The 24,032-nt window shown below is 39.3% G+C and overlaps 1 protein-coding gene across 1 annotated transcript; it reads left to right on the top strand.

Moving 5' to 3' along the window:
• Window positions 1–488: 488 nt before the first annotated feature.
• On the top strand, window positions 489–23,136 carry UHMK1 (U2AF homology motif kinase 1). The gene is made up of 8 exons (XM_021698401.2): window positions 489–900; window positions 2,242–2,534; window positions 3,035–3,226; window positions 5,262–5,356; window positions 11,449–11,525; window positions 11,656–11,754; window positions 15,670–15,758; window positions 19,688–23,136. The coding sequence occupies exons 1-8, from the start codon at window positions 633–635 to the stop codon at window positions 19,832–19,834; spliced, it is 1,260 nt and encodes a 419-aa protein (XP_021554076.1). The 5' UTR covers window positions 489–632; the 3' UTR covers window positions 19,835–23,136.
• The last annotated feature ends 896 nt before the right edge of the window (window positions 23,137–24,032 follow it).

A 24,032-nucleotide genomic window follows, 5' to 3' on the forward strand; every position in this document is an offset into this window, starting at 1 on the left:
CATACAAATTTGTAAAAGGTCCACGTTCGCCCGGGGCGCATGCATTTTGGTAAGGAGAAGTGCACTAAGGAGCACAGAGGCTGGGCTTCCAGAGTTACGGCTGCTAGCGACCGCGGGTGAGGGGGTGGGGTGGTGGCGAACCCGCTCCTGCAGTAACTGGGCTATTTCCCTTGGGATACCGTCTAGGAGAAATGTAGGCTGCGCTTCATTCTCCTGGGTTCCCAGTGGTGAGGGACAGGCCTCAACAAGAAAAAGGACCAGTCTTAGCCTCTGGTAACGTGTGAGAAAGCACTCAGCATTGGCCTTAAGCAGGAAGCACTCACCGGAGTTTAACAACTCAGCTCCGGGCTTTTCTCCAAAACCCAATTCCCCTGGTCAGCTCTAGACCCGCCCCTTCTGGGCCCGCCTCCTCGGGCCTGCAGGATTGGCTCTTCCTCCACTTCCGGCTTCTGGGCCCGGGTGCACTCGGTTTCCGGTGTCATGGCGGCCTGAGGTCCCGGCAGTCGGAGAGGCGGCTGCAGGCCCCTCCCTGCGGAGCCGCTGGTCCGGCAGGCGGGGATGTGACCGCGGGCCCTGTCGGCCTGCCCCGGGCGTCGCCTCAGCTGCCGTGCCAGTGCCCTCCGTCCACACCGATGGCGGGATCCGGCTGCGCGTGGGGCGCGGAGCCGCCGCGGTTTCTGGAAGCCTTCGGGCGGCTGTGGCAGGTACAGAGCCGCCTGGGGAGCGGCTCCTCGGCCTCGGTGTACCGGGTGCGCTGCTGCGGCACCCCCGGCTCGCCCCCCGGCGCCCTCAAGCAGTTCTTACCGCCGGGAACCACGGGCGCCGCGGCCTCGGCCGCCGAGTACGGTTTCCGCAAAGAGAGGGCGGCGCTGGAGCAGTTGCAGGGTCACAGGAACATCGGTAATTGCCGCTGCCTCCCTTCCCTTCTTGCCCGGGTCCCGGCCCAGCCGTACACCCCCTCTCAGCCGGGTGTTCCGTCGCCTGCCCTTAAGGCGGGAGACGTGGGTCTGGCCCTCGTCGTCACCCGATCCAGGCCCCTTTCCCATCCCCCTTCACTCTGCAGTAGGGTGGAGTTGGTGGTCTGCTTTGCCCCGTGTCAGTAATAGATGCTCAGTTAAGTTCTGTTTTGCATCGGAGAATGCCGTACCTATTAGCATGGAGTTATCTTTTCTAGTGAAAGAAGACCTGTCTTTGCTAGATTTGTCCTTTCTTGTGTGGAAATTTTGAATCTTTGCATATCAGTGAAAAACGAGAAATCCTTCTAGGGCGTGTGATAATGCTAATAACTCGTACAGATGTTATCTGATACATAATTAGTGTGGATTTGGGAGAAATGACCCAGTATTCACATGGGAGTCCTCTGGAAATGTGAAAATTAGGAACACTTTATACTTTTACCCTGGTAAGACTATGTTACATGATTTAGGTATTCAAAATACAAGATATATGATGGTTACTGATGATCGATCTGTGAAAAGTCTTCACTGTCATTACGCTGAGTTTATAGTTAGTAATAGCTTTGGCTAATAAAGAAATGTCTTACTTCCTGGCAAGCGTAATCTATGTGTAATTTGAAGAGTTGCTTTTTTAATATTACCACTTTGGAGAAGAATCTCTTAACCACTAGTGTTTTCTTTCTTTCTTTTCTTTTCTTTTTTTTTTAACGCTTGCTAAAGGATGTATATAACACCCTGGTATTTAAGAGTGAAAATTTTTTTGCAGTTTTTGCAAGCTTGAGGACTTGTTTAATCGCTGCAAGATTAGGTTAAATTGTCATCTTGAAAGACTTAATCTTGTAATATTTATTTATTTCCCCCTCCTCTTAATATTAGATTACAGAATGCTATTTTGGCTCAAGAACCAGTTTTCAACCAATTTTGTTTTTGCAGGTTGTGACATTCATCTTAAGAGTCCATAATGTTTGGATTTTTTTTTTTTTTAATCATTTTTGCTTGGTACCCTACTGCTGAATGCTTAGCGAAATACAATTTGATTATTGTGCCGTATTTAATATCTTTGACTAGTAATGAGCTGTGGAAGGTTTTCTCATCTTGTTTCATTAAAATAACCCAGTTGCCAAAAAATCTTACTTTTGGGAGAAATAAATTACAGTGGAAGCGTGATGCTCATCTGAGTTATCCTTGTCTAGAGTATCCCAGATTTGCACTGCAGTTATCTGTGTTAGTTGTAACTTATTCTGAGTCTGATTTTTAAAGCATTATAACTTATTTCTTTTTCTAGTGACTTTGTATGGAGTCTTTACAATCCACTTCTCTCCAAATGTGCCATCACGCTGTCTGTTGCTTGAACTCCTGGATGTCAGTGTTTCGGAATTGCTTTTATATTCCAGTCATCAGGGTTGTTCCATGTGGATGATACAGCATTGTGCCAGGGATGTTCTGGAGGCCCTTGCTTTTCTTCACCATGAGGGTTATGTCCATGCAGACCTCAAACCACGTAACATATTGTGGAGTGCAGAGAATGAATGTTTTAAACTCATTGACTTTGGACTTAGCTTCAAAGAAGGTAATCAGGTAAGAAATAGTTTACTAACAGGGTGGCTTTGGTCGACACTTAGAGATATTTCTATCTAAAATACTGAAATGCTTGGGGATGAAGCAAATAAAAAGAATTTCATTGCCACCATGTAAAAAAAGGATGGATGTTTGGGTTAGGTAGGCTAATTAACAGGTAATTACTGTTACTGCTGCCTTCAGTGCTGGCGCTCTATCTTGTGGCAGAACGCACGTAACAGTTCTGGCAAACCCTCATTCTCCGCGGTTTGTCACCTCTTTGCAGAGTGTCCTTATTTATCAACAGTGCCTAACAGACAAGAGACTAAAGAAGATTGCTGCTGTGTTGCCTGTGAGAAGTGCACAGTTAATGAACCAAATAATTAGGGTAGCCAAGGACTAAAAATTTTTTGGCAGTTTGGCAGTGGTTTATTATACTTTAAGAGAAGTAGATACACTGTGGCGATGGAAGGAAAGTGAACAGTTTCTTATTGGTTGTAATATTTACTCATCTTCTTTAGGATGTGAAGTATATTCAGACAGACGGGTATCGGGCTCCAGAAGCAGAACTGCAAAATTGCTTGGCCCAGGCTGGCCTGCAGAGTGATACAGAATGTACCTCAGCTGTTGATCTTTGGAGCCTAGGAATCATTTTACTGGAAATGTTCTCAGGAATGAAACTGAAACATACAGTCAGATCTCAGGAATGGAAGGTAAACTGTACCAGTGCTTTCCTTTGGAGTCCTTAATTCTGATTTAAGAGTACTCAGTTTATAATGATTCTCATTGAGGACGCTGTTTACTTCGTCTCTGACATACTCCTCTTCCTGCATTTTTGGTACCTTAAGTGCTATTGTTTATTTTCATAGCTACAGATGTGCTAGTGAGTATTGCGTACTTACTGATCTTAGCCTGGGGCCTGGTGTGTAATAAGTGCTCGATAAAATGAATAAATGCATGTTTCCAAAAAAGCAGAAGTGATTTAGTTATGCTACATCCTACAATATTACAAGCATAACTTTAATGATAATCTTTACATAAAGCTTTACAGTTAATACTTTATAAAGTATTTTAATGTGCAATCTCATTGAATTTCCTAACAATTCTGTGAGGATCATTAGAGAGTGTATTGGTTATTCTTCTACAAATGAAAAACTGGAGGCACAGATACGTAAGGCACTTGCTCCAGATCTTACCACCGGATGTTCCAGACCTGGGCTCCATATTCTGTTCTTCCTATTCAGAGTTTAGCATTCTGGCCAAGTTCCACAGTGCTTTATATTAATTTATATTCCATATATGAGCTATTCTGGTAAAGTGAGTACTGCTTATAACATTGTTTCTGTGGGAACATGAGTTCTAAATTCCAAATCTCTGACATAACAACAAACTTTTTGTATGATCATAACTTAGGAATTAACTATATTATGTTTTCAAACATATTGTGGGGCCCAAATGCTTTGATGCTATCAGTGTCCTTTAGGCTAGAGGTTTGATAAATAATACGATGTTTAGGAATCATTATTGGTTTTGATATTAAGCAACAAGTATTTTTTGAGCATCTAGTAATATATAGTTTGTGTATGGCTATTGTGCCATGTAGAGTTTTCTTTCTTTTCAGCCCTTAGTCATCTGTTTCTGGAAGTATTCCTGGAAGGAATGCTTTAATTGTCTTGTGGGTGTACCTAACGCTTGCTTGGCAAAAAATGCTACCATGCAAGTAAAACTAGTATCGTTATTCTGCACTGGTACTTTCACACAAGAGGCCAAGTATTCTTTCTTCAGCACTAATCCAAATACAGATCAATAACTTACATTAGTTTGGACTGTCTTTGAGACCTTTGGACTGTATCTGCTTGGCCCTGAGCTGACCAGAACTAAGTCCCATGCAGGCATTTTGTATGTAATTTGGAGGTATGGTGTGTATGAAATCCCCAGTATTCACCCCTCTAAATAAAAACAGTATTTTATATTTTAATAATCTTCTTGGAGACAAAATTGCCAAGCGAGTATGAGTTTGGGCTCTGAGGTCAAACTACTAGGGTTCATATCTTGCCTTCACCTCTTAACCTAAGTTATTTAGGGTTACTGAACCATGGTTTACTTTCTGTAAAATGAGGATAATAGCATTTTTCTCACAGAAATATTGAGGTTAAAAAAATAAATGCTACCTGGTTCTTAGCATAGCATGTGGCCTATAGTAAGTATTCAGAAAATTTTAGTGATAAGGATGGTATCAGGTCTTTTTACTTGTGTATACGCTTCCACATTCTGAGAAAGCATAGTACTCAGAAAAGTTACGTTCCATAGGATTTAGATTGTGAATAATGTGATGGATGCCGTTTTTAAATACTGCATTACTTTCTCTCTGATAGTTTACTTGTATCTGAAAACAGTTAAAGACTCCTCATCAAGACCCCCAGACTCTACCTGCACACATTCATTTTCTCACTTTGTATTAAACTACATTTTTATATGGTTGCTTTGATATTTGTTCTTACTCATTCATCTAGTACATATTCATATAGAGTGCCAGGTACTGTGCTAGGTGCTGAGAATAGAGAAAAAAGTTCTTCCTCGAAGCTTACAGTTATGCACATAATCTCCTCCAATAAGATGATAAGCTCTCAGAAGAGAGTGTTTTCTGTTGCATTTTACCTACCAAACAGTACAGTGCTGTGTGGCTAGTACTCAGTAAATACAGAATGAATTGAATAACCAAAGGAAGACTTTTCTCCCTTTTTTTAGGCAAACAGTTCTGCTATTATTGATCACATATTTGCCAGTAAAGCAGTGGTGAATGCCGCAATTCCAGCCTATCACCTAAGAGACCTTATCAAAAGGTACATCGTGTGTACTTTCAAGTTCCTGTGTGTACATTTATTATATAAAGGTTATTTTTGTTGTGTTTTTGTTTGGATTTTACTGAATGGATTTGTATTATTTCTGGTGATCACCTAGAGGCTCCTCCTGGCAGCTGTATCTTTGATAGGCCTCTTGTAGCTCTGGCAGCCCTATATACTTGGTGGAAATTAGGTTTTTGTGTTTGTTTTAGGGTTTTTTCGACAGTAGGTTTTTAAAGAGCATCTTTATTAACTAAAGACTGAGTTTGCTTTTGGATTACCAAAAAAAAGTTTAAAATAAGGTAGCTATGTATTATACTTTAAATAATTAACTGCTGGAAACTCTGGGGACAGATACAATGTTTCTGATTTCTGAGTAGGTCCAAACACATTAGATATTTTAAAGTAAGACATAATGTGTATTATCAAATAGTTGGCTCTTCACATTTCTAGCATTATGGGCCGGAAATGAATAAAATAATGATTATGTTGCAAAAGGAGTGATCTCTCGATCAAGTCAGAATATTATCTTACTTTGGAATAATGACCCTATAAACCTTCCAACTAGGTTTTTTTGGAGGGGTTTTTTTTTAGAGCTTTTTATTTTGAAATAATTACAGATTCACAGGAAGTTGCAAAAATGTTACAGAGAGGTCTGTGTACCCTTCACCCAGTTTCCCCCAGTGGTAACATATTACATAACTATAGTACAATATCAAAATCAGGAAATGGACATTACAGTCCACAAATTTACTGAGATAAGAACTTAAAAATTTTACTTGCACTTATTTGTGTATGTTTGTGTGTTTTACAAATTAGTTTTCAATAGCTGTTACTATCTGATTCGTATTAGATTTACAAGTGACATTTTGCATGGAAAAGATGGCATTGTGAAATTATGTAATGGGTTCTAACTTGGAAGTCAAATCATGTAAGTTCTAGTATTGACTTTGTTTTGTTTCTGTTTTTGTTTCTGTTTTTGTTTTTTGGTGCAAAAAGGTGATTTTATTAAAGCATGGAGACAGGACCCATAGGCAGAAAGAGTTGCTAGTATTGACTTTGTTATTTGGGATCTTTTCCCTCTTGATTGTGCAACTAACACTAAATTTGGAAGCTACAGAGAATTGTGATCAGCAGAATAAAAATTATAAACCTACTCTCTAGTGTTAGCACTTTGGTGTATTTCTTTTCAGTATTTTTCTGTGTATTTTGCTGTGTGTGCGTGCAAATCATTTGAACCTTTTCTTTTTGTAGAATAAAACACCGATACTGAAAACAAATGTTAGGTTCATGAATCCTTAAGAATATTCTTGTATTTACCATTCAGGTCAAGAAATAAAACTTTGCCAGCTACCCCAGAAATTCTGTGTCCCCATCTTAATTTTCAGACCTTCTTCCTCCCTAAAAGTAGCCACCACCCTGACTTTTATGGTAATTACTTCCTTGTTTTCATTATAGCGTGCATCCTTAAACACTATGGTTTAGTGTTGCTCTTCTAAACAAAAATCCCTTTTAAGTTTCTTTTATTTATTTGTTTATTTTTTGAAGATTTTATTTATTTATTTGACAGAGAGATAGAGCTCAAGCAGGGGGAGCGGCAGACAGGCATAGGGAGAGGGAGAATCAGGCTCTCCGCCGAGCAAGGAGCCTGACGTGGGGCTCGATCCCAGGACGCTGGGATCACGACCTGAGCGGAAGGCAGCCACTTAACTGACTGAGCCACCCAGGCGCCCCCCTTTTAAGTTTCTTTTAATCTGAAAGGTCCTTTTCCATCTCTTACCCCGCTTTTCCCTTGTTTTTTTGTTGGACAACCTGGGTTGTTGGCTCAATATAGCTGTCTGCAATCTGAATTTTGCTGATATACATATTTCTGTGTTTTTCCTGTATATTGGTAGTTGTATCTAGAGGGGTGCAATTTGCAGGAGGGACATGACTGTGGATGGTATTGTGTTCTTTTATAAAGAGGCACATAATGTAACCATCTCTATTTTATGTGTTAGAAACTGTTAACATTCAGTGCCTGGATCCATTACTTTGTTAGGGGCTGCAGAACCGGGATGTTCTCATTCTGTCATTCTGCTTCATTTGGTTAACCAAAGATAAAGTAAATGCTTGATTCTCTCTCTCTTTTTATTTCCTAGTTTTCATAATGAGTTGATTCCCTGTCATCCTCCATAGGGGACCATTTCCTTTTGAAAGTTCAGTGTGTTTTGATTTGGTAACTGAAACTCATTGCAGTTCTTATCCTAATTGAAGCTAAAATTGCCCCATCTTTGATGAATGTGAGCCGTTTAAGTTGGTTTTGGTGAACCTTATTATCTTTTACAGCTTCTTTGGTATCTGATGTGACAAGATGTTCCCAATTCATCTTACACATTTCCTGCCCCAGACCTGGAAGTAGCCATTTCTCTGAGAAGCCTGATTTCTTTTAGTAGGAAGTAGTATTTTAAAAACACAGTCTGGGTTTTAGGAATACTCTTTGCTACTAGGACGGTCATTGTTTCTAGACCTTATTTTAAGTGGATGGAGTTCATACTGGTATTTCCAATTCACATTCAAGACCACAGAGGTTTTATTTAACTTCTGTTTCATATCTCTTTCTCCTTCTATGTCAAGAAATCTGATTCTTAAGGACAAGGGGAATGCTAGAATTAGAATATTTTATAATTACTCATTTGCTTTATTCCAGCTTACATTAAAACAGTCTCAGAATCATAATACTCTAGGAAGATTATTGAAAATGATTATTTTTGCGTATGCTTTTCCCATTCTTCCTCCATTTGAAAAATAGTTGTATCTTCATCATCAGATTATATAACCATTACATGCCATACACTCTGTTTTAACACTCGAATTTATTCTCAGTTCTACATGTAACTGTACATTACTGTTCACCCCTGGTCCTTGTGGGGCTGTCTCTCTCATCGTTTTAGTTTCTGAAGCTTGATCTCTAGAGGCCATAGGATTAACGTTCTCTGAGCTCTTGTGTGCCAGTGGTCAGTTGTGCTTCTTATACTGGAGAGTCTGTTCATCTGGATTTGAAAATGAGTGGCATACTTTTTTTTCTTTTTTTTTTTCTTTTTTTTTTTTTTTTTTTAAAGATTTTATTTATTTATTTGAGAGAGAGAGAGAATGAGAGAGAGCAAGCACATGAGAGGGGAGAGGGTCAGAGGGAGAAGCAGACTCCCTGCCGAGCAGGGAGCCCGATGCGGGACTCGATCCAGGGACTCCAGGATCATGACCCGAGCTGAAGGCAGTCGCTTAACCAACTGAGCCACCCAGGCGCCCCCTTTTTTTTCTTGAGTGTCTTAAACATATTACTCCATTTTATTCTGGCATGTAGTGTTGTTGTTGAAAGGCTAAAGACACTTCTAATTGTCTTTATATTAAAAAATCACTTGGTCTTTTTTGTCTAGATGGCCAGACAATTTCATCTTTTTCAAAGTTTATTGATTTTACCAGAATATATCTTGATTTTGATTGTTCTGGGTAGATATTCTCAGGAAAATAGATAGTTTGAGATCTTTTTGCTCGTTTGTTTTAGGAAGGTGTTCTTAAAGTACTGTTTTTATTTTTTTTATTAAAGATTTTATTTATTTTTTTGATAGAGACACAGTGAGAGAGGGAACACAAGCAGGGGGGTAGTGGGAGAGGGGGAAGCAGGCTTCCTGCCGAGCAGGGAGCCCGATGCAGGGCTCGATCCCAGGACCCTGGGATCATGACCTGAGCCGAAGGCAGATGCTTAATGACTGAGCCACCCAGGCGCCCCTTAAATTACTGTTTTTAGTATTCATTCTCTTGCTTTGGTTTTTTCCTTCAGGTACTCCTGTTCTACACATTGGATTTTCTTTGACAGTACTCATTTTTATTACTTTCTCTTCAATTTTTTTTCTCTTGTATTCTTTTTGATTTTTTTTTTAAGATTTTATGTATTTGTCAGAGAGAGAGAGCGAGCACAAGCAGGGGGAGCGGCAGGCAGGAGAAATAGGCTCCCCGCTGAACAAGGAGCCCAATGCAGTACTCGATCCCAGGACCCCAGCTGAAGGCAGACACTTAACTGACTGAGCCACCCAGGCGTCCCTATTTCTTTTTGATTTTTAAAAATGTTCTTTTTTGCCTTCTATTTATCTTTAAGATACTATCTCTTGTGTTTGTTCATCCTTACAGTTCTTCTAGCTTTATTTTATGAAATGATTTTTTTTGTTCTATTTCTAATCTTTCTTGAGTTCTATTACCTAATTATTGAAATTTTCTAATTTAAATTTATGTTGCTCTTTCATATCTTTTATCTTTTTAAAAAACGTCTTTTGCTCATTTTGAAACGGTAGGTTATAGTGTCAATCTGTGTTCTGATCATGTCTTTCTGGCATGCATTCATTGCCTCGGGGCTATCGTTTCGCAGTTCTTGTCTTTTGTGTAATAATTTTGTTAGCAATGCTTTTTATGTGGTTCATTTTTACATGAAATTCATTTCCTAAACTTACAGAAGAAGGTGTAGTTGGGATAGCTTTTCTAATTGTATAGGGCTCCTTCTCTTGTTTTTGTGTAATGTTAAAAAGGGGGGGATGTTTTTATTCTGAAATCTCCTGGCTCTTCCCCTCCACTCCTTTTTTCCTGGTGTCTCTCTCTCGGTGTCAATTTTTATTTACCCTCTCCTACTCAATTTGGATTCCATTTTCAAGATTTCTGTTCTCTGTAGGACTTTGCCCTGGGAGGGAGCTTCAGCTAGTTAGTTTTGAGAAGTCATAATGTCTAGATTATTCCAACCCCTTCAGATTTTACAGAGGACTCCTTGCATTCACTTGGAATTAGAATGTATAACCCCTTGTAGTTATAGTTGCTTTTCTCCATTTGGCTTACTGAGCTTTCCAGTGAGTACCTATTGGATATTTTGTGTTATTTTCTTTGCTTCATCAGATCATCTGTTGCTTTTCTTTGCTTCCTTCCACACAGATGTTGATCTGGTGCAAGGCTTACTACTATTGATGGTTTGTCCCTAGCCTCTTGTATTTTAGCGTTTTTTGGGGTTACTTAGTTTTGTTGTAAATGTCACCCATGGGTTTTTGATTTTGTTACCAAGTTGTGCTCTTATTAGCGGGATTTGATAGAATTCAAAAATCATGTCACCACTGTCATCTTTTTTTTTTTTTTAATTTGGATTACCCTAAATTTACGTCTAGCTTTTTTTTTTTTTTCACTTAATGTTATATAGTATGGATCACTTTCCCATGTTGCATTTATTAATCAAAAACATTATTTTAAATTAAAATATAATATTGTGCCATAGGTTTGTTTCATGAGTTACCAAACCATTTACTCAGAAATAGCTTTGGGGCGCCTGGGTGACTCAGTCGGTTAGGTGTCTGCCTTCGGCTCAGATCATGATCCCGGATTCTGGGATTGAGTCCTGTGTCGGGTTTCCTGCTCAGGGGTAGTCTGCTTCTCCCTTTCCCTCTGCCCCTCTCCTGCTTGTGCTCTCTCTCTCTCTCTCAGATAAATAAATAAAATCTTTTTTTTTTTTTTTTTAAAGATTTTATTTATTTGACAGAGAGAGACACAGCGAGAGAGGGAACACAAGCAGGAGGGAGTAGGAGAGGGAGAAGCAGGCTCCCCGACGAGCAGGGAGACCGATGCGGGGCTTGATCCCAGGACCCTGGGATCACGACCTGAGCCGAAGGCAGACGCTTAACCGACTGAGCCACCCAGGCGCCCCAATAAATAAAATCTTAAGAAGAAAAAAAGAAATAGCTTTTATATTTTTTGTAGGTGAATGGCCCAGTAAGCCATGCTAATATAATTAATGTTGTAATGAACATTTAGACATTTTAATTTTCTTTAATGGTTTCATTTTCAAAAGATTTTTTAAAAGATTTTATTTATTTTTGTGAGAGAGAGAGAGAGAGAGCACAAGCAGGGGAGCGGCAGGCAGAGGGAGAGGGAGAAGCAGACTCCACGCTGAGCAGGGAGCCTGATGCGGGACTCAATCCCAGGCTTGAGCCCAAGGCAGACGCTTAACCGACTAAGCCACCCAGGTGCCCCTCATTTTCAAAAGATTGGCCATAATTATAAAGATACGTGTTTTTGTGTTTTAGCATGCTTCATGATGATCCAAGCAGAAGAATTCCTGCTGAAATGGCATTGTGCAGCCCGTTCTTTAGCATTCCTTTCGGTAAGTTGTATACGTCTTTATTTTTTTCTTGGTCATTTGACAATCAGATAAGACATCAGAGTTTTGCCTCGTGTTCATCCATTTATTTTGGTGAGTTTACATTTAACCATGTTACAATGAACCTTAACAGCCCCTCATATTGAAGATCTGGTGATGCTTCCGACTCCAGTGCTAAGACTACTGAATGTGCTGGATGACGATTATCTCGAGAATGAAGAGGAATACGAAGGTAGCTCCTTCCTGAATTGTATTTTAATGTCTTTTGTAACTAACTCTAGAGTAGACGTATTGAATTGAGGATACTGAACTACATGATTTCTAAAATACCTCACTTTTTGATTTCTGCTATAGATTGAATATGTCCCCCCCCCAAATTCATGTGGCAAAGCCCCAGTCCCCAATGTGATAGTATTTTGAGTTGGAGCCTTTCGGATCTAATAGGATTAGGTTATGTCCTAAGGGTGGGGCCCTCATGTCCGAATTAACGACCTCTTTTTTTTTTTTTTTAAGATTTTATTTATTTATTTGACAGAGAGAGCACAGCAGTGGGGGAGTGGGAGAGGGAGAAGCAGACTCCCTGCTGAGCAGGGGGCCTGATGTGGGACTCATCCCAGGACTCTGGGATCATGACCTGAGCCGAAGGCAGACACTTAACCAACTGAGCCACCCAGGTGCCCCCAAATTAACGACCTTTTAAAAAGGGGAAGAAACAGGAGAGCTCTCTTCACTATGTGAGGATATGGCAGGAAGGTAGCCGGCTACACCAGACCCTGAATCTGCTTACACCTTGCTGTAGGAATTCCAGCCCTCAGGCCTGGAGAAATAAATGTGTGTCGTGGAAGCCACCCAGTCCGTGGCATCTTGTTATAGCAGCCTGTGTAGGCTAAGATGATTCCTTGGGCCTTTTGGACTCCTTTACATTTCATAAGCCTTTACTGAATTAATAAAGATTAATTTTCCCAGCATGTTCCTCCCATCTGTTCTTTCTAGTCCTACCCTGTGCTTCCATTTCTCCGTCTTAGCTCTTGGTTTTGCTTTTAACGACTCATTCCTTCGAGATCTGTTTACTGAGGACTGGCTCTGTACTTGCCACTATAGGATTTTTCCTTGTCTTTAGTGTAAGAGAGACAGTTATAGCAACAAATGGTTAAAGTTTTGATAAATCTGAAAGTAGGGTAATACACAGAGGCAGAGAGGAAAGGGACTTAACTCATGCTGAGTGACCCATGAGGGTGTCTCTATGGAGGTGCTATCTGAGCTCTGTTAGTAAGTGGAGTTGCTTGGCTAAAAGTTGAGGGGTTGGTGAGGAAATGTCACAAAGACAGATGAGAGAAAGTGTGGCATGTTCTGAGAATAGTGAACTGTTGAGTGTGGCTCTAAGGATATTTATTGGGCAGCAATCAGTTGAAGGTAAATAGCCAAGAATACAGATACGTAACAGACTCGTTTGCTATGTTAAAGAATTTGGATTTTATCCAAGAGATGATAACACTGCAGTATTACACAAAAGAACTTTATATCAGGGGTAGAATCTAAGTCCCTGGCTTATAAGTACCCAATAAATATTTGTTCTTTGTTGAATGCAATAAAGAACCATTAAAAAGTTAAAATAGGAGAGAGATACAGTCAGACTGAGGTTTTCGTAAGAGCAATCTGAAAGCAGAGTGGTGAATGGACTAAAACAGAACCAAATTTAAAAGTATCAGTTACTTAGTATTAAACATTTTCTTTGTGGAAAATTAAACCATTACAGATAAAGACCTCACTATCTCTTGTAAGGGTAAATTATTTTGTATTCCTGAGCTTTATCTTTTTATCTGACAAATGAAATAAACATAATTTCTTTGAATCTGTAGTAGTTGTAAGAATCTGCAACCTCAACTTTTCAGGGTACCTATTTATGTGAAAGAATAGTCTTGCCCTCAACATTGTTTTAATCAGGTCATTGTGGTATCAGGGATTCTAAAGATACTACTTATGTCCTTGAAGTCAGTCTACTTACTGTCTTCATCACCTAATTCTATTAATAATTTTTATCTCTATAAAACTCAAGCTTGGGCATACTGTACCTACTTTTTTCTTTGTATCTTGTATAACGCTTTTTTTTTCTCCTCATAAAATACATTGAGTGTTTAAATGTTGCTGTTAAATCTTAGTGTTTAAGAATCTTACATGAGGGGCGCCTGGGTGGCTCATTCAGTTAGGCGTCTGCCTTCAGCTCAGGTCATGATCTTGGGGTTGAGCCCCGTGTTGCGCTGTCTGCTCAGCGGGGAGTCTCCTTCTCCCTCTCACTTCTCCCCTTCAAATAAATAAAATCTTAAAAAAAAAAAATCTTACATGAACTGGGGTTCCTGGGTGGTTCAGTCGATTGAGCCTCCGACTCTTGTTTTCGGCTCAGGTCATTGTCTCATGATCTCATGATCAAGCCCCATGTCTCGTGCTCAGCAGGGAGTTTGCTTCTCTCCTTCCCCTCCCCGGCTCTGGAGCATGTACCCCCTTTCCCCCTCCCTGGCTCTTGCGCACGCACTCTCTCGCTCTCTTTCTCAAATAAATAAATACATCTTTAAAAAGAGAGAGACTCTTACACAAACTAAAGTGCAACAGACAATATAGTAGCATTCAATACCTTTGTTCTGATTAGCAAGATCGTCATCAGATAATGCTTACTAGTGGTAGGTGAACTTGCTTAGCTGGAAATTATACATGTTGGGATGGCTGTCTTGTAATCTTGGTGCTGGTTGGGCAGGAAGTTGGATTCAAACCTTCCAGTTTAGACCAAAATAGATTGTAAATCAAGATTAAGATCAAGATTCCAAATCAAGAGAATAAAGGGAAAAATTATTTAACTTCATAGCTCTTAACACAGACAAACACAGAGCCCTTATATGTGAGATATATACAGGTTTATCTATTACAGTATTATTTATAAGGGCAAAACATTTGGAGATAGTTTAATTATTTAGTAGTAGGGGACACAGTGGAGAATTTATTGATCACTCATAAGCTGAAATAACTACACAGCCATAAAAACAAATGAGAAAATTTCACACAGTAATATTAAAGAATCTTAAAGATGCAGTGTGTTGGGGCACCTGGGTGGCTCAGTTGGTTAAGCGACTGCCTTCGGCTCAGGTCATGATCCCAAGGTCCTGGGATCGAGTCCCACGTCGGGCTCCCTGCTCAGCGGGAAGCCTGCTTCTCCCTCTCCCACTCCCCCTGCTTGTGTTCCCGCTCTCGCTGTGTCTCTCTCTGTCAAATAAATAAATAAAAATTTAAAAAAAAAAAAAAAAAAGATGCAGTGTGTTAATAAAGAAAAAGCGAGATTGGAATATTTTTATTTTATTTATTTATTTATTTATTTTTAAAGATTTTATTTATTTATTTGAGAGAGAGAGAATGAGAGAGAGCACATGAGAGGGGGGAGGGTCAGAGGGAGAAGCAAACTCCCTGCCGAGCAGGGAGCCTGATGCGGGACTCGATCCAGGGACTCCAGGATCATGACCTGAGCCGAAGGCAGTTGCTTAACCAACTGAGCCACCCAGGCGCCCTGGAATATTTTTAGAAAACACATATGATCATGTTTGCTTCTATAAGCTTATAATATTTATGGAAGGATGCAGACGAAACTGATAATGTTTGTTGTCTTTAGGGAGAGGAAGAGAGGCAGTTGGAAAAGTGGGAAGAAGACTTGTTTTTTATTTTTATATATTTATTTATTTTTATATTTTATTTATTTATTTGACAGAGAGGAAGAGACAACGAGAGAGGGAACACAAGCAGGGGGAGTGTGAGAGGGAGAAGCAGGCTTCCTTCTGAGCAAGGGAGCCTGATGCTCAATCCCAGGACCCTGGGATCATGACCTGAGCTGAAGGCAGACGCTTAACGACTGAGCCACCCAGGCGCCCCTGTTTTGTTTTTTAAATCATTTTAATATTAACTATTCAAAATGTTAAATTTAGCATATAAAAAGAATTATGAAGTGCATTGAATTTATATTATTCTTAAGCTTAGTTTTAGAAGATGTAGAAAATGACCTCATTACTTAGATATGGATTTCTGAATTCTTTGATGCTTTAAAATTTTTAAATAATGAATGCTTGATAATTACAGCAAAGTGGTTACTGTTCTATGTTTTCATAATCAGATGTTGTAGAGGATGTAAAAGAGGAATGTCAAAAATATGGACCAGTGGTATCTCTCCTTGTTCCAAAGGAAAATCCTGGCAGAGGACAAGTAAGTGAATGTTTCTATAGTTTGAGAATTATTCAGAGGTTACTAAAATTCTGAGCAAATGTTTTAGTATTATAGAACGATGTACATACACGAAAATATTGCTAGAAATGATGAATTTTGCATCATGGATGTTTTTATTTTCTTGCACTTTTCACTTTTTTCCCAAGGTTTTGTAATATGCATGCGTTTTTTTTGTGGGTTAGAATTTTTTTCTTAAAAAGTGTTCTCTACTTTTGAGCCATTGTGAACAGTGACACCAACTGTATCATATGCTAATTTAGGTCATGTCAGCTACAGAAATATTATGGCCTACTTTTGTTCTAATTAAGTAGAGTTAGAAAACCATTTAGGTTAGGTTCTCATTGTAATGGAATCATCAGTGCTAATTTAAAGAAGGAAAGTGCACTGACTGAGAATCCTGAAATCTGTGCTCTGGTCTCAGCGTGACTGGCTTTGTGATGATAATCCTTAGTTTTTCATCTATAAAATGTATAGGCTAAAACTATGATTCTAAATTTTTTGGCAAAGAATATTAGAGAAATCTTTTGAAAGCTCTTTTGAAGATCTTTCTTTTATCTGTAGTATTATTTTTCTGGGAATAAAATATTGTTTTATTCAGAGTTTCTCAACCTTGACACTATTGACATTTGAGCTGACTAATTCTTTGTTGTGGGAGCGGTCATGTGCATTCTAGGTATTTAGCAGCATCCCTGCCCTCTACCCTGTAGATGCCCTCCCACCCACTCCCCTTCTCAGTTGCGGCAATCAAAAGTATCTCTAAACACTGCCAAATGCCCTCTGGTGGGTGATATCACCTCTGGTTGTAGATTATTATTTTATCCTTTGGTTCAGTATTATGAAAATGCTTGGCAACTAAAGAAAGAAATGAAAGAAATTTCACTCTAATCTTAGTGAAAAGTTATTGCCAATGTAGAAATAATATTTACCTCATTTAGTGTCAGCACTTATTTAGTCAACTGGTATTTATTGAGCATCTCTTATGTTCTAGGCCCGGATACAACAGTGATCAAAACAGACATAAGAATATAGTGATAAGTGCTGTGGGGGAAAAGGTCTAAGGAGAAGAGGTTTAAGGAGTGCTGTGGTGGGGAGGATTGCAGTTGCGTGGCAGTGGTCGGGAAGGCCATACTGAGGTTACGTTTGAGTTGAAATATGAAGGAGGTAAGGAAAAGAGTTCCAGGCTTGGGAACAGCAGGTTCAGAGGCCCTGAGTTTGCCTGGCAGGTGTGAGAGGTTAGTGTGACTCTGGCAGAGTGAGAAAGAGGGGGATATGGTGGATTTGCTCAGAGGTGAGGGGGCGTAGGGGCAGATCAGGTAGGGTCAGCCTTGTGGGACTCGAAATGACACGGGCTTTTACTCTGAGAGGGGAAGGTCTTTGAAGACTTTGAATGAAGGACTAACATGATCTGACCCGATATTAACCTCAACTGTCAGTATGAAATGGAAGACACAGAATAGAGAAACAGGAGGAATATTTTCCGGGAAGAAGTATCGAGCTTTCAAATGATACAAAAAAATAAATATTCAACATCGAGAGGAAGTTTGCTACGTTAAGAAGCTTTCATTGACATTTAGAGGAGAATGAAAACAACTGATGAACTCATGGAATCACAGGTTTAACTTCTCCAGGTTATTGAAATGTCTGTTACCTAGTTGGCAAAGTCAGTCTTCATTTGAATTTTCCATGCAAATTAACAATGCTGTGGATTCTTTTTTAAGGACTATTTTAAAAATCACTAAAAACATAAATTATGGAATGGGTCTTATAATTACAAAAGTAATCAAGATTAAATTGATATATTTAATCTCATTGTAATTTATAAAAATGTTTTTCCTCTTCAGTTTGGAATGATAATGTATAAAATTGTAGGTTATCTGTGAAGAGAGGAGTGTGCTAGAGAGCATGGTATTCCTTCCGTAAGTGCATGTCTACTCATTGAACTTTGGTGTATGGATTTGGAAGTCATTGAGAATCAGGTTAAAAAAAAACCAGAAAGAGCTTCATTTCTTCCTGGACATCATCTTCTAACTTTTCTTTTGTATTCAATGAAAAAGCATATGTTGTGAGAACAAACTGATCCTACAGCCAGCATATACTTTTATTTTCTCTAAAAAGGGGGATATAAAATATTATTTCTAAAATGAGTAAAACGATCATTGATTAGAGTATGTGTTTTATGATATAATTGGATAATATGGGTCTCACCTACATTATTACGTGAAGTACACATACTCTGGAAGAAATCATTAAATTTTAAATCATCAAAATTTTATCAACATTTTCCCCATGTAGTTAGATTTAAAGTAAACAGCCTTGACTGACTGTACTGAGTTGGCCGATTGGAAGTGTTTTTATCTCCAGCTAATAGCACAGTTAAGGATGGCTTTTTTTTTTTTTAATTTTATTTATTTATTTGACAGAGAGAGACAGAGAGAGGGCATAAGCAGGGGGAGTGGCAGGCAGAGGGAGAGGGAGAAGCAGACTCCCCAATGAGCAGGGAGCCCGATGCAGGGCTCGATCCCAGGACCCTGGTATCATGACCTGAGCCAAAGGCAGCCGCTTAACGACTGAGCCATCCAGGCACCCCAAGAATGGCTTTTAAGAATAGCTGAAAATCCCCACTTAGCTTTATATATATGAAAATCAGGGCAATTTTTAGCACTGGATGATCTCTACTTTGTCTTTATGAGGAATATGTAGCTTGAAAATAGTCATGGCATGGAAGTGGAAAAGTGTGTTTTACCTCTCCATTTTACAATATACACGAATTCAGAAAATCCCATCACAGGCCACAATATCTGAGGTCTGATGTCATGCATCATCCTTAACAGAAATACTCACATAAGACAGGGAGTGAGCAGTCAGTCATAGGCTGGGCATAGTGCTTTGTTTACCAATGAAGGAAGATTCATTTAAAAAGTACTATATTTGGAATTGTCTTTTTTTTTTTTCCGTGCCCTGGAGGTTTTTAATACACTTTGGAAATAACTTTGTCAAGTGGGAGAAGGGCCCCTAGGAAAGGAGAAATGAAAAAGGAGAATCTGCCTCGAACTTCTAGGTAGATCCGATTTTAAGAGAAGGTACAGGTGAAAGCTGAGAATCTGGAAATTGATTTCCCTCAAACAATCTATTTTTGCTTCCCTTTGAAAGAGTGTCTAGGATGCTCGCATCCCAGTTTGAAGACTGTTGATGTCACAAATGAGCATGTAACTGAGGAAGATGAGGCCGTTCTTTTTCTGGTTCACAAATTTATGGGTAACTGAAGACAAGTCATTTAAAATGATTTCCCCTCCCAGGAACTTTGGCTTTAGATCAACAAAAAGAGCATAAATTATTACGCTGTATCCTCTACCTGTCTCAGGTTGGAATGCAGATACTCTGGAAAAGGAAATTACCTGGTTTAAACTTACCCTCACTGTAGTTATGGCTTTTACAAATCTTTAATAGGTATAAAATCCAGTGACTTTGACCAGTAGTTTTTCCTCCTTCTGCTTTTAAAGGTGTGGATTATCTTTGGGGCACTGTGAAGTGCATTTGCTCCCCAGGCTGTTTGGCCCTTCTTCTGGCAAGTGTCCAGTGCTGTTCACCACTCCTGCAAGAACATGGCCAGTGGATGTACATTTTTCACTCAGCTTGTCTTCCATGGGTTTTTCAGAATTGAACAGTTAAGGAAGTACTCTAAACCTTGCTGCCAAAAATGTGGTCCATGAAACAGCCTCATTGGCATCACCTGGGAGTTGATTTAGAAATGCAGAGACTCAGGCCCACCTTAGACCTCCTGAAAACAAGTCTGCATTGTAACAAGGCCCCCAAAAGATACGTGTGTGTACACTAAAGTTGGAGAAGCCCTGTTCTAGAACAGTCTTGATGGAAATGAAGCCGACTTTGTTTTCTCTGTCCTCTTACAGGTTTTTGTTGAATATGCAAATGCTGGTGATTCCAAAGCTGCTCAGAAATTACTGACTGGAAGGATGTTTGATGGCAAGTTTGTTGTGGCTACATTCTACCCACTGAGTGCCTACAAGAGGGGATATCTGTATCAAACTTTGCTTTAATCAGTAACCTAAGGATTCTTTCCTGTTTCTCCTCCTCCATTTCCTGGGTTATTGTATTCTATATCTGAATGCAGAAGTACCCCCTTACCATTTTAAGGGAATACTTTGTACATTTATTTAATCCTACTCATGTGGCTGCATTGCAGACGTTTGGCACTGAGTAGGACAAGACCTCTCAGCTATACATTGAGGGGTTCTAGAGCATCCATATGGGCAACCTTCTTTTGTGCAGTAGGGCGAGTGCTGCTCTTCAGTATGTAACCTAAAAAGATTAATTATTTCATGTGATCATGAAGCAAGGATGAATAATATCATGTCATAGTGAATATTAACAAATTTGTCAAGAGTTGGTGACATCCCTTACAGGTTGTTCCTTTATGTTGTCAGGTGGTTCTTCCTTATCACTGATATTCATAGCTGGCCCTGGATGCTCCCAGTCATTGTTAAGTAACTGTCAAGCAGCAATTACCTACTGTGTTCTTAACACTGAGTTACAAATTTTTTTAAAGGAGTACTGTAGTACTGAATATTCCTTTAAAGAAACTGCAGTGAGCCTATCTACTTCTTTTTCTTTTTTTTTTTTTTTTAATTAAGGCTTTTCAAATAGAAAGCTGATGCTTGATCTTGCACAATTTTTATGTCTAGTATGTATGCTTGAGTGAGCGTGCAGGTATGAAAGATTAGAGAAGATTTGAGTCAGCGTGCTTTATAGTGTGAATCTTGTGAGCTAATACAGTCTATACCTATCTCTTCCCTAGCTGTTTCATATCTGTCAGGATACATGTTTTTTGAGAGTTGGTCTATCTGATAGAATGTAAGTGAGAAAATAGTTCATTCCTGAGAGGCTCAGAACAAATGAGTCTAGACTGAGTTACACTGAAACTCTCTTAAAGTGATTGGAACAAAGCAAAAGATCACCCTATCCTCCAGTCTCCTTGAGACCCTGATTAGCTCATCTTTTTTGTACGGAATCTCCTGTGATCATTGTACGATTTCTCAAGATACAGTTCTGCCTACAATGATGGAAATTGAGTGGGTCAAAAAGAAAGATGTTCAGTGAAGGGAAAAGAAAAAATAGGCAAAGAGAAAGTGAACAATCCAGGATTCTTTTTTTTCTTCTTTCCTTTCTCTGTCATCCCCTTCCCTCCCCTATGTCTCCTCTTCACCCGTTCTCTGCCTGTCTCTGTAGCTGAAGAGAAGCTAGAGGAACAGCATCCCAGATGGTCTGGCTTTTGACTGCAGGGAAGTTAAGAAAGGTGTAGCTCTCATAAGATGGAAGTAGAAAGGAAGAAAAACTCATAAAGAATTCTTAGAAGGATTCTCGGCAATCTAATGTGTCCCTGAGCACAGGATGCTGGTATGCATGAGTTTGTGAACATGGGTTGATGACGTGGTTTTAGGAATTGTAATTATGGATTCCTCCCACTTTATGGTAGATTGACTTCAAAGGTTTAAAACTTAGGAAACCTTTATAAAGCACTGATTATACAAAAAAAAAAGTTGTATACAGGTTATGAATTTTCTTCTTATTTCCTTATCTAAATGAAAATTTTTAATTTTTTTTCCTAAGGAAAAAGCCTTTTATATCTTTCCCTGTTGGAAGCCTCCTCATAGAGTCTTTCCTTGTGTGTGCCATGCAGGTTATTGAGAGCCCAGCTAGGAATTTACATTTCAGAGGATGAATTATCTTACCTATTCATATTACTATTACTATTTGACATTTGAGTTATTTACAGTTATATTATTCAGGACTCACCCTTAATATTTATTATGAAGCCAAATTTGGTGTAAGGAGGCTGATTTATGAATTGCCAAAAGGCCTTGTGGCATGGTCCCCAAGGGAAAATTGTAAGTGTCTAGTAGGTGCCCTTAGGAGGAACTGTTATTTCTCATTTTGGCCCTCTCAGAAATTGATTAGCTGGTTTGTTTCCAAATAAAAATTCAAAAGAGTGTAACCAATACTCTGGAGACCTAAGCTTTCCTAAAACAAATGTTTGTAGGGGTAGCAGCTTCAGTGATTAGAAACACTAGGTTCTTCCATATATACCGATGAACACAGAATACAAATGAGTTCTTAAGAGCAGGTATTCTAGGCTAGCGCATGTCCCTTTCTCATTCCCCCCACCCCCACCAAGAAAAAACCCTGACAAGTAAACTGCAGGTAGGCTTCCGAGCTTAGGGATGCAGTATGCTGCTAGCATCTTGATGCTGAATTTCACCACATTCCTGGATTGTCTTACTGCTCTTGTATTCATACCTATGTGTAGTGTTTGACACTGTAGAATTGTATTACAGAAGATGCTAACTAGATTTTAAGGGAGCTAAGGGACTAATTGATGAGCCTAAGTAACCATGCGTTGAATTAAATATTTTATATTAAAGCCACAGAATTGAAAAAAGATGCCTCCTGCGATTTAAATGGTGATTTTATAGCTTTTAGCCCATTACTACCAAAGATGACATTTGCAGATCCTCCCTCCCTCCTCTGATATTATAAGAAGTTTAATCTTACTGTCTTTCTCAAACCTGAACCAAATATTACCAAAAGATGCAATTTTTATGATTCTTTTAGGGTGAAATATATACACAGAGATTTTGATTTCTTGAAGTTACTAAAAACCTAGGAATTTTCTTTTTGAGAGGCAGGGTAAAGAGGCGAGGGTTTTTGTCACTTAAACCTTACTCTTTTGGACAAATTTGATCTCAGGTAGTTTTTCTTTCCCTAAGTTAACGTCTGTGCTTCCTTTCCTCTTGCCTTTCCAATTTCTTCTTATTCCATGGTTTCGTCATGGTACATTTTTGGCCCAGAAAAGACATGTAAATTGATTATTCTGTAGGAAATCTTTGGTTCTTGGGAAACATTCAGAGGAGGTCGCTAGCTAGCCACTTTCAAAACTCGAATGCTCCATTTCAAGGAGAGCAAGTGGCATCCGACAGCTCAGTAAAAGATAGCACTAACTCCAACTATTGGCTGCATTTTAAAGGAATAATAAAAAATTATCCTCTTGCAGTAAGAGATTGCACTTGCTACCACTGGATGTCTTCCTTTGGTCTGTGGCCATCAGTAGAGCAACTCTTCGGGGAAATTCCTTCTCTGCTATGCCTTGAGCCCAAAGTGGCTGCTTTTGGAACAAAACCATAAATACAGTTTTACCTGTCCTTTCCTTTGTTTTCATTGAGACAAGGATTGCCTTCTTTTTGGTACTCCAGCTGCTAAAGCATGCTGAGATATGTTAAGTTAACCTTTAAGAAAAAAAAAAAAGATCCTTGAATTCTTATTTAACTTGCCTTCTAGATTATATTTCAATCTCTGAGCACATTTGTGATCAGGAATGCTGCCAGAAACAGTGCTGCCATGTAGAGGAAGTTGAAGAGAAACTTTGGGCATAAGGTGTGTTTCTATTTCAATACACTGGGCTTTCACCCTGCTAAGGGCATCAGTTACCCTTTTGGAATAAATGCATATCCAAGGTTGAGCACTCACATGCTGTTTCCCGGCTCCTTTGCGTTTGCTCATCAGATGCAGGTAACACTTTGTCATCATTTTCTTCTTAGGTCTTACGTTCTGACTTGATCATTTCTGCCATTAGTTTTACTCGGCAGCATGACATTTTAGTTTTTGTAATTTAATGAAAATCAGCACTGTAGAAATTGATGGGTGATTACAATATCATAGTTCCTGGGTGAGGCTCTGGGAGAGACACTCAGTAACTATGTGTTTTACCTAGAATTTTATGCAAGGGTACATGCTAAGTGGCGTCCTTCAGATTAGGGTACAGATGGCATTGCATCATGATGAAATTTTAGTCTGGTGGATGTGGAGACAAAGATTTAAGCAAGTGCCTTGTGTTTCATGAAAAATATTAAAACTCATTTGGGTGAAAGCTCCCAGATGATGATAATTTATTGCACCTCTGCCTTTTCCTTGGAATAACTTTTGTATTGAGTCACACAGTATAAAAATCCAAAATTTCCTTCATTTACCTTTATTTTGTAAGTGTGAAACTACTCATATTTGATTTCCCCCCCGCCCAGTATTACATACGATGGAAAGCCAGAGTGACCTGGCAGAATCTAATTCTTCTGGGATGTAGTTCCATTTTTAATACCAGGTTCCTTCTTCAAATCTTACTACTCTGGCTCTCTGATAGAATTTATTTCTTGGCAGATGTGGTCACATACAGACCAGCTTTTGGTC

The sequence above is a fragment of the Neomonachus schauinslandi genome, chromosome 6, assembly GCF_002201575.2.
Source record: "Neomonachus schauinslandi chromosome 6, ASM220157v2, whole genome shotgun sequence".
Classification (NCBI taxonomy): Eukaryota; Metazoa; Chordata; class Mammalia; order Carnivora; family Phocidae; genus Neomonachus; species Neomonachus schauinslandi.

Bases quoted from the DNA above. Each gene is read 5' to 3' on its own strand.
- UHMK1 (XM_021698401.2), top strand. From the start codon at position 633: ATGGCGGGATCCGGCTGCGCGTGGGGCGCGGAGCCGCCGCGGTTTCTG. The intron at 11,526-11,655 runs GTAAGTTGTATA...GAACCTTAACAG, and splicing joins GTTCTTTAGCATTCCTTTCG to CCCCTCATATTGAAGATCTG. The intron at 11,755-15,669 runs GTAGCTCCTTCC...TTTCATAATCAG, and splicing joins GAATGAAGAGGAATACGAAG to ATGTTGTAGAGGATGTAAAA.